Here is a 10884-nt window from a genome sequence, read left to right on the forward strand (position 1 = left end):
TAAGGTTCTTGTTTTCTTATCCATTTAGCCATCCTCTCTTTGGATTGGAGCATTAATTCATTTACATTTAAAGTAATTATTGATAGATATGTAGTTATCGCCATTTTATTTTTTATGTTTTTATCTTATTTTTGTCTTAAAGAAGTTCCTCTAAGGTTCCTTATAATACTGGTTTGGTGGTGATGAACTCCTTTCAGTTTTTCTTGTCTGGGAAGCTCTTTGTCCTTTAATTTTAAATGATAGCTTTTTTTTTTTTTTTTTTTTTTTTTTTTCAGTTTTTAAACCGAGCTCTGGCCAGTTTTATTAAAGAAAAATTTTGCATGATTTACTTTTCACCAGTCTGTTCTGGCATGCTTCTAATGATATCAGAATCACCTGGATCAATGATAGCCAGTGTGCATACTCTGTAGTATTTTCCACATGCTGTGCCCAACTCAATATTATTGCCACTGTAGTGATGGACACCAGTCTTGGCCAACATGGCGTAGTACTCTATTTCAGATTTCCTCAAGGCTGGGCAGTTGTTCGCAAGGATGACCAGTTTCGCTTTGCCTTGTCTGATCATTTTCAGAGTCTGCTTGTATCCCAGCACGTACTTTCCACTTTTCATAACAAGTTGGAGCCTAGAATTGATTGACTCCAGCGACTTTTTCGTCTTCTTTGCGGCCACCATCTTCCTGCCTTAGAAGCGGGACGGCCCCCAACCTAGAACACACAGAGAACAGGACAGGAAGTTTACGACCCGGGGGTCCACACGGCAACCCGCTGGGCTCCCCGCGCTGCGGAAAGCTCTATAACTCTAGGAGCCCACTCACCAAGAGTCTAAATGATAGCTTTGCTGAGTAGAGTAATTTTGGCTGTAGGTCCTTGCTTTTCATCACGTTGAATAGTTTGTGCCAATCCCTTTTGGACTGCTAAGTTTCTGTTGAGAAATCAGCTCGCTGTCTGAAGGGAGTTCCCTTGTAGGTAACTAACTGCTTTTCTGTTGCTGCTTTTAAGATTCTCCCTTTGTCTTTAACCTTTGGCCATTTTAATTATAATGAGTCTTGGTGTGGGTCTGTTTAGGTTCATCTTCTTTGGGACTCTGTGCCTGGGCTTGTATGTCTATTTCCTTTGTCAGGTTAGGGAAGTTTTCTGTCATTATTTCTTCAAATAGGTTTTCAATTCCTTGCTCTCTCTTCTCTCATTCTGTTACCCCTATGATGCAAATGTTGGTATGCTTGATGTTATCCTAGAGGCCCCTTAAATTATCCTCAATTTTTAAATTCTTTTTTTCTTTTTGCTGTTTTGATTGGGTGTTTTCTACTACCTCATCTTCTAAATCACTGATTCCATCCTCTGCTTCATCTAATCCTCTGTTGATTCCCACTAATGTGCTCTTTATTTTAGTTATATTCTTTATATCTGATTGGTTGTATTTGATGTTTTCTATCTCTATTTTTATGTTTCCTATCTCTTTGTTGAAGTTCTCCCTGAGATCACTGAGCATCCTTAGAACCAGTGATTTGAACTCTGCATTATTAGATTACTTCGTTCAGTCTTGTTTAGTTCTTTTTCTGGAGCTTTCTTCTGTTCTTTTATTTGGTACATGTTGCTTTGTCTCCCCATTTTGACTGCCTCCCTGAGTTTGTTTCTATGTATTAAGTAGGGCTGCTATGTCTCCCCATCTTAATAGATTGGCCTTATGTGGTAAGTGTTTTGTGGGGCCCAGTGGCTCAGTCTCCGTGGTCCCCCGAGCGAGGTGTTTCAGGTGTGTCTCTTGTGTGGATTGTGTGTACCCTCTTGCTGCAGTTGTGCCTTCATTGCTTTTTGCACATGAATGAGAGGGATTGACCCTCAGGCTGGTTGTTTGTGAGGACTGGCTGTGACGACAGTGGAGCAGGGGCTGACCCTACAGAGCAGGATTTGCATTAGCAGGGCTCTGGTGCCTGCCCAATGTGCCATTTTTGGAGGAGGCTCGGTGATGATCAGGCTCAGTCAGAAGCTGGTCACCAGGGCTGCCAGCCCTGCGTCCTCCTGCAAGGGGCCCCACTGCACGTGAAGTTCACCTGAGACTGTGCCTTTTCCAGGCCACCTGGCATGAGCTACAAAGCCATCCACACATGGTCACCACCCTCGCTGGGTTTGGAGGTGCCTCCGGAGGCCAACCTGCAAACCGAGACTGGCTGCTGCTAGTGCTGGGATTAAGGCTGCTCAGCAAGAGGTATGGGACTTGCCAAAGTCAGATGCGGTTTGTTTGGGTTTTGATAACTTTTGAGAGATTTTAATAAAGTCCACAGCATGAGTGAAGACAGGCTATATGGAAAAGCCACTGGAAGTTTTGGGTGTGCCTGAAATTTGGATGGGGCTTGGTCTCAGGGAATAACCAGGGCAAGGAATAACTCCTATGAAAGGAGTTAGCTGGGTTGACAGAAACTTAGATATGGCAGCCACCTGCATCTGCATGGGAGGAGGTAGGAGGGCTCAACCAAGAAACAATGGATTCTGCCAGCACTTCTGTCGGGGAGAAAGCTGCCCCTGCAGCCCTTGTACTGAAGCCAGACAAATTAGTTCTTATGTCCCTAGTTCATATGTCCCTGTTGCCTTTTGAGCTGCTGCCCCAGTGCTGGAGCTCAAAGCGAGTGAGTCTTTCAGTGAGTATGTCTATGTGTGGACCCTTTAAGAGCTATGCCTGGGACCCCAGCCACCCTCTGTCTCACTCAGCTACAATCTCCACTGGTTTTCACAGTTAGAATTTGTGATACTTCTTTCCCACAGCTGAGCTATCCCTCTCAATTTTTAATGGTCACACTAGGGTGTGGGAGTAGCCTGTTCCACATCAACACACATCATACCAGTCTGGAGTTGGCTTCTTCTGTATATCTGTAGTTAGAGGACTTTTGTTCAGCTAGACTTCAAGTGATTCTCAAAGCTGGTTCTTCTGTAGTTTAGTTTTCATTTTGATGTTGTCATGAGAAGAGGCAAACATAGCATTTACCTACCCCACCCACTTGACCAGAAATCTCCTAAAGTGATTATTGATAGGTACATAGTTATTGCCATTTTATCCATATCTCTTATCATTTTTATTTCTTCTAAAAGAAGTTCCTTTAACATTGCTCGTAATATTGGTTTGGTGATGATGAACTCCTTTAGCTTTTTCTTGTCTGGGAATTTCTTTATCTCTCCTTTAATTTTAAATGATACTGTTGCAGGGTAGAATAGTGTTGATTTTGGGTCTTGCTTTTCATAACTTTGAATATTTCATGACAATCCCTCTGATCTGCAACATTTCTTTTGAGAAATCAGCTGACGGTCTAATGGGAGATTCATTGTGGATAACTAACTGCCTTTCTCTTGCTCCTTTTAAGATTCTTTGTCTTTAAACATTTCTATTTTAATTATGATGTATCTTCATGTGGGTCTCTTTGGGTTCATCTTCTTTGGGACTCTGTACATTTCCTGGGCTTGTATGTCTCTTTCCTTCACCAGGTTAGGGAAGTTTTCAATCATTATTTCTTCAGATAGGTTTTCAATTCCTTTCTCTCTCTTCTCCTTCCGGTACTCCTATGATATGAATGTTGTTAAGTTCATGTTGTCCCAGAGTTCCTTTAAACTGTTTACATTTTTTCTTTCTTTTTTTTAACTATTCTTTTTTTACTTTTCTTGTTCGAATTGGATGTTTTCTGCTACCATGTCATCCAAATCTCTGATTCAATTCTCTGATTCATCTAATCTATTGATTCCTTCTAGTGTATTCTTCATTTTGGTTATTCTGTTCTTCATTTCTGACTGTTCCTATTTACTGTCTCTATGTCCTTTTTTTTATGTTTGCTATCTCTTTGTTGAAGTTCTCCCTGAAGTCGTTGAACATACTTATAACCAGTGTTCTGAAGTCTGTATTTGGTAGATTGCTTGCCTTCATTTAATTACCTTTTTTTTTTTTTTTTTTGCGATTTCCCCTGTTCTTTCATTTGTGACATGTTTCTTTGTCTCCTAAGTTTGGCTGTCTCTCTGTGTTTGTTTCTATGTATTGGGTAGATCTGCTGACTCTCTCAGTGACCTTATGTAGTAGTTGTCCTGGGGGGCCCAGTGGCATGGTCTTTCTGGATCACCTGACCGAGGTGCTCCAGGAGTGTCCTTCTGTGTGTTGTGTGTGCCCCCTTATTGTTGTTCGGCCTTGATTGCTGTTGGCACATCAGTGGGTGGGATTGATGCCCAGGTTGCGTAGCTCTTAGGATGATCCAGACCATAGTGTATGAGCTCCTGTGTGGGGCTGACCCCGTGGAGAGGTACTTGCCTCAGTGGGCTCTGGTGCCTGCTGAGACTACCCTTGTGGTGTGCTGCTTGTGGGCCAATTGCTTTGTACTCTGCTGTGGTCTAAAGCAGGCTACTGGGTGTGTTGGTGCTGGGGCCCTCTGGGAGTGGCTCTCATGCATGCTAAGGTAAGCTGTTGCCTCTGACCTGCCAGACACTTGCAGGTAGGAGCTACAAAGCAATCCACAAGTGGCTGTTGACTGTGCTGTACCTGGAGGAATATTGGAGAGGCCATGCTGAAAACGAAGGCCAGTTGCCACCAGTTCTGGGCCTGGGTTAACTCAGCAAAAGGCCACAGGACATCTGAGTCTTGCTGTTACCTGCTGGCTGCCCATAAGGCTCAGCAGCTTAAAGAGCCTCAAGTGGTGCATGAGTTGGGTGGGGTTGGAGGGAGTCACCAGGGTGGAATGAGTGGAGTTCACTAGGCTAATGTAGACTGAGATTTGGTGGTATGCTGGGAGGGCTCAACACAGGAAAGACAGTGCCCACCCGTAGTCTGCACAGGGTAGGGCTCCACACAGGAACAATCAATGCTGAGCCTTCAGCTCTCAGCCTGAAGTCACACAATTGAGTCTCTTCCCATATATCTCTGGTATCTCGAGAGCCACAGTTTCTCTGCCAGAGCCCAGGGTGATTGCCTGGGAGTGAGAGAGAGTCTGTGCGCAGGGCTTTTAAGGGATGCCTGGGTTTGCGATAGCCTCCCTTTTCACCTACATGGATTGAATCCCCACTGATTTTCACAGCCAGTTGTGGGGACTCCTCTTCCTGGCACTGGTCCTTTGGTCTGGAGATTCTGGTGTGTGGCAGGGACCCCTCGCTCCTCATTGGGGACCTCTGCTGCTGAGATATCCTTCCTGATTCTCAACTGCCACACATGGGTATGAGGCCAGCCTTTTTGTGTGTCTCTGCCCCTCCTACCAGTCTCGAAGTGACGTCTTTATATCCTTAGTTGTAGAACTTCTGTTCAGCTAGTATTCAGATGGTTCTCTAGGTTGATTGTTTTATAATTAGTTGTAATTTTAATGTGGTCATAGGAGGACACAAGCACTGCATTTATCTACTCAGCCATCTTGACTGGCACTCCCTAGTAATACTTTCTGGATAAAGCATAGCTTTTTGCTCTAAGAAAGTTGGCATAAAAAGAAAATTTGGATATTTGGGTTTCCAAGGCTACTTGGTATCAATCTGACTAATAATTTCCCACATGGTTTGGACAGGATGAAAGTAGAATTTGGAAACCGGTGGCTTTTAAACTTGATTACCAAAAGAGGTAAATTGTATTCCTCACAGTAGATTCATAAGTCTCTGTCATATTATATACTTTTATTCAAATCTAGCTCCAGACATGTCAAACCAAATATTAATTTGTTTTTCATACCCACTGTTGTCAATTTCCTATGTAGTTGCCCCCCACTCACTGATATGGATAACAGGAAATTGGCTGTGCACACGCAGTGTACACTCAGTTTGTTTTACGCAGTGCCTTTTACCTGTCAGTCCTCATTTGCCATTTTGGAACATGTTGTCATCCCTCAATTGGTGGTGATTTTCATTTCCTAAAGAAATGTTTTCCTGTGATTGTTAAGAATACTGAAGACGTGCAATTTCTGCCTTAACTCGGTTAGGATTCTAGACACACTCAAATATACTTTGCTACCATTATGATTTTTAGTGGGGAAGCAGGTATCTATGTACAGGTGTGCTCTGTGTAATTTAGTAATCCTAAAAAACAGCCTTTATAATTCACTAAAGCTTCATTTACTGTAAACCAAATTTTTTAGATGTGTTTTCACAGCTCTTGTCAACATCAACGGGCGTCGTATATATGTCAATAAGGGAAAGTTCCAGCTAATTTTCTTTGCATTTGCCGTTTCTGAATTCTAGTGGGTGGCTATAGATCACAAAAGGTATACTCTGCATTTGAAATTTCCAAAATATCTTTATAATTTCTATAATTCATTATTCTCTCTGTTATCTCCCCCAAAAGGCAAAATTTAATTTTGTTTTAGAACACTTTTGTTTATTGATTTATCATTTGTTTTTCAAATATATGTGGCAGTTGTAATTCTGTGGTAAGCATCATATATAGCTGAAAACAACACATAGAAATATGTCTGCCCTCTAGGATATTCAGTCTTAGAAATAATTCTGTGTGTGTGTGTGTGTGTGTGTGTGTGTGTGTGTGAGAGAGAGAGAGAGAGAGATAGTGAGAGAGAGAGAGAGAGAGAGAAAGAGAGAGAGAGAGAGAGAGAAAGATGAGGAAGAAGGGGTTACAGTCACAAGTATTTGGGTACATTATAAGAGTAAAAAATTAAAGAAATTATATATTTTACATTTTTTTCTTTTTCCTGTCATCATTTTTCCCTTGATCAGGGCAAGAAAGAATACTAAAAGAAAGAAGGTGGCATTAGCACAGGGAAGGGAGCATCACAAAGAGCGAAGGGCAAGGGCAGGAATTAAAGGCCTTTCCCGAAGTTTCAGGAGTCCGTTGTTAGACATGCCGACCTTGTGGGATTCCTTGCTCTGCATTTCTCCCCGTGGGTGAAATAAATCTCCTCCTTTCTGTCGGGTGGCTTATCCATTGTAAAAATTGTGCATTGTATTGATATTCAGTAGTTCAGAACCACTGCTGTCATATCCTTCCAAATAATGGCTATAGAAATCTCCGAGTAACAAGCATAGTTTGTCTGCTTGTGTAAAAACATTAGTGCCATCTTCCTGCTTTGGTCAAATGGCTGCAGGCTATTTCATCAGCAGCTTTATCACCTCTGCATTTTAATATTACAGGGTGAATTACCTGACAGGACCCATTTTTTCCAGTGAGTTTTCTAGTTGTTGTTGATCTTGTTCATCTGTGTTCTCCATAATTGTACTGGCTTACCTAACTGGACAGCTGGAATGTGTTAGGCAGCAGACTGCTCAGAGAAACAAAGTTGTTCCTTTCAAAAAATTTCCAGGAGTGACTGGAAAATCTCTAAGGCCCCTTTCAATTAAAAAAAAAAAAAAACTAGGATTCCACATATAGTATGGTCTGTTTTTTTTATTTGAATTTATGTTCCTTTATCAAGAAGAGTGCTTTCTGGAAACAGCTTAATACAATGATATCTTTTCAGTGAATGCCTTTTGGTAACTACTGAGACCATGGAAAATAAAAATAGCATAATAAAATTATAGTAATTAAAATATTTTTCAGAATGTATTTTTGGAACTCCTTATGTCTGTTAACCCGGAACTCCTATTTGTGGTTCCCACCCCAACCCATGTAGATTGTAAGTTCCCTAATAGCATTATCAGGGATTTTTTTTTTATAAGGTTATGGCCTTACTGGTTAAGAGACTTTTAAGTAAGAAGAGGGAGATGTTTTATATTTCAGGGAAACACTATATGTCAATGTTAATGGAATTTTTTTCTTGTTAAAAACGAAGCATGTAACTGTGATATCTTTTTTTAGTTTCATATTTTACCATGGTAATATTTTAGTGCATTCACTTCGGTCTTGCTATAGCTAAAAATAAATGCTTAGTAAATTCGATGCTTCCTGATTATGGCATGACTAACTTCTTTGTACTTAGGAACATTCATTAAAACCATATTACCCTGTAAGAAGCTCTAAAATCAAATTATTTTGTCCTTTTATTTGTTTTTGTACTGTCTCCTTCACTCAGAATGTAGGTAAGCTGTTCTTTACCTGTTTAGTAATTCTATAGAAATCTGATATTTATTATTATTTTACACAATGCTCCGAGAGGAAAGAACAAATCTTATAGGATGACCTCCTGGGGAGGTTTTATCCTGACCTCATCAGCTCTGCACTCAAAGTCTTTGAAAACAGCTTCCCAGATGTGTGTCTTATAACTACTTGGATAGCTCTTTCTGCCAGAAGATGCTTTATGAGTCTTTGCTAGCACTCTGTAGAGACCATGATTTTGGTGCCAGACAGCCATCATGCCTCCCTATCACTGGTGCCAGCAATTCTTTGTACCTGAGCCGTGTGGTGTAATATCTCATTACTGACTGTCAGTTGAGTCATAGCATATCAGCTTTTGAAAATCTCCTCTTAATAACTGCAATATATTATTCATTTACACTGCTTCATAATTAATACTCTATGAAGACTTTATCTACTAGCATCATGGTGATAATTTCCTGCTCACATATGACATAAGATAGACATTTTCAAAGGACTTTCTATCCAATGCTATAATTTTTAGAAACAGGCGTTTCCTTACTACTCAAATCTGTGATAAGGGGTAAATAAAGCTCATGTTTTAACCTTGTATATCTAGGTAACAGGGGAAAAAGAACCACCAGTTATTAGTTTTGTCAAGCTGGCTGGAAGAGGTATATTATAAAATAATTACACTGCATTTTATGAGTGGTTAGTGGCTTCACAGCATCACGTGTTCAGAATTATAAAGAACTCACATACAGTATCCTTGTCCACCATGCTAATTTCACAGATGCAAAAACTGAGGTCAAGGGAACTTGTGTCCTCTAGTTAGTGTCGTGGTGAGAATGGAAGCCATGCTTTTGACTCTCAATCATGACTCTTTCAACATGAAGTTATGTTTTTATCATGACGTCTTACAGAGCTATACTGGGTCATCACGCATAGTGCGCTTGCAATGTAAAAATTCATTGAAACACTCATTCTGGTGATTAAAGGGCTGTTATGGAAGTTGCTACGTTGTATCCTGTGGTGGGCTTAAATTGGGCACGATTTCATACATCATCAGATTTACAATGTAAAATAAAACTAGAAAGTAATGTTGTTAACGTTATTTTAAATTATTGGGCCTCAGAGCAAAATGAGGTCACCTTATGTGTGCAAGTACTTTGAATACAATTGCTTCACAAATGTGAATTGATAGCATTTCCTTTTATTAGTTAAACAATAAATAGTTCCCTGGGAGAGAGTGATCTTTCATACCCTCACCCAAATCTCAATAATGCAGGGACTACTACATAGTACTAGTTATGCCAATATTATTCAGTTGTTGGGTGACTGTCTTGAGATTAAATGGATCAATATCAGTTTGTGAGTTAGAACAGTGTTGATGTGTGATAAATTCTATGTCAATGTTAGCCAATATGTTTTTTAAGTAATGGCTGAGAACTTGGATTCTATGGTGAGATTACACGGATGCAAATTCTGGTTCCACCATTTATTTCCTGTGTTACTTTGCCCTCAATTTACTCTCTTCACCTCAGTTTTCTGATCTAAAAAATGGGAACGCTAATGGCACATACCGTAGGTTATTTGTAAGGATATAAGTTAATATATGTAAAGCACTTAGAACAGTGCCTGGCACATAGAAAGCACGTTATAAGTGTTAAATATTACCATTATTTTATACTTAGTATTTTCCAATGTTATTAATGTATTCATTCATCCTAAAATATTATTTGCACCCCTGCTGTGTTCTATGTATGATGAGGATACAGTCCACTGTGGGAAGTAGGCAAGTAAACAAGCTTTCTGTAATGTCATTAATTATATGCTTTGTGTTCAGGGGAAGGTATTATGCTGAGTGAAACAAGTCGGACAGAGAAAGACAAATACCATATGATCTCACTTACATGTGGAATCTAAAGAACAAAGAAAAAAATGAATGAACAACACAGAAACAAACTAATAGATACAGAGAACATTTTGATGGTTGCCAGGTGGGAGGAGGTCTGGGGGGATAGGTGAAAAAAGAGAAGGCATTAAGATGCGCATATTACCAGTTAAAAAAACAGTCGTGGGGATGTAAAGTATAGCATAAGGAATATAGTCAGGAATATTGTAATAACTATGTATGGCGTCAGGTGGGTATTAGACATATTGGGGCGATCACTCCGTGAGTTGTATAAATATCTACTCACTGTTGTACACCTGAAAAAGCATGAATGGGAGTTAAGGTTGAGTGAGAGGGATGAAAGGAAAAGAGAATTTGTGACTGAGAAGGGTCTAGGGAAAGCAGTAAAATATAAAGTAATGAAAAAAGTTCAGAATGGCTGGGACAGAGAATAAGGTGGAAATTGAAGATGAATGAGGAGAGCTAGATAGGGATGGGATCAGATGACAGCAAGGCCCGGAAAGCCATGATAATATGTTAGGAGGAGAAACTGGAGGATCAGTTAACTGTTTGAAGAAGGGAAATGAAATGATAAGATTTGTATTTTGAAAATATCACTTTGACTGCCATGTGAAAAATAGAATTAACTTAGGAGAGTCTGGAGACGGGGAGACCACTTAGTTACAGTAGTTACAGTAGTTAAGGTGAGAGATGATAGTCCATACAGGGAAGAAGAAATAAGATTGAACAGAAGCAAATTTCAGACACAGTTAAGAGGAAAAATATCAAAGGAATCAGATAATAAATGGGATATAGTGATTTTGGAAAGAGTTAGAGATGACGCTCAAGTTTATGTCTTGGGCAACTAGAAAGGTGGTGGTACCATCCACTGATATAAGAATGGCACAAAAAGGAACAAGTTATAGCTAAAATGGACATCATTATTTTAGGTTTAGACATCCTTTGGGGTATCTAAGTGTGGGTGTGAGTGAACAGTTGGATATGTGGATCTGGAATGTAGAAGAGA

General features: G+C 40.0%; 1 protein-coding gene across 1 annotated transcript; it reads right to left on the bottom strand.

Moving 5' to 3' along the window:
- Window positions 1-277: 277 nt before the first annotated feature.
- LOC308494626 (large ribosomal subunit protein eL30) lies at window positions 278-764 on the bottom strand. The gene has a single exon (XM_081042491.1). The coding sequence runs from the start codon at window positions 671-673 to the stop codon at window positions 326-328; it is 348 nt and encodes a 115-aa protein (XP_080898617.1). The 5' UTR covers window positions 674-764; the 3' UTR covers window positions 278-325.
- Between the last annotated feature and the right edge of the window lie 10120 nt (window positions 765-10884).

Source organism: Rhinolophus hipposideros, assembly GCF_964194185.1.
Source record: "Rhinolophus hipposideros genome assembly, chromosome: X".
NCBI classification, from domain to species: domain Eukaryota; kingdom Metazoa; phylum Chordata; class Mammalia; order Chiroptera; family Rhinolophidae; genus Rhinolophus; species Rhinolophus hipposideros.

Coding starts and splice junctions, on each gene's coding strand:
- LOC308494626 (XM_081042491.1), bottom strand. CDS start 673: ATGGTGGCCGCAAAGAAGACGAAAAAGTCGCTGGAGTCAATCAATTCT.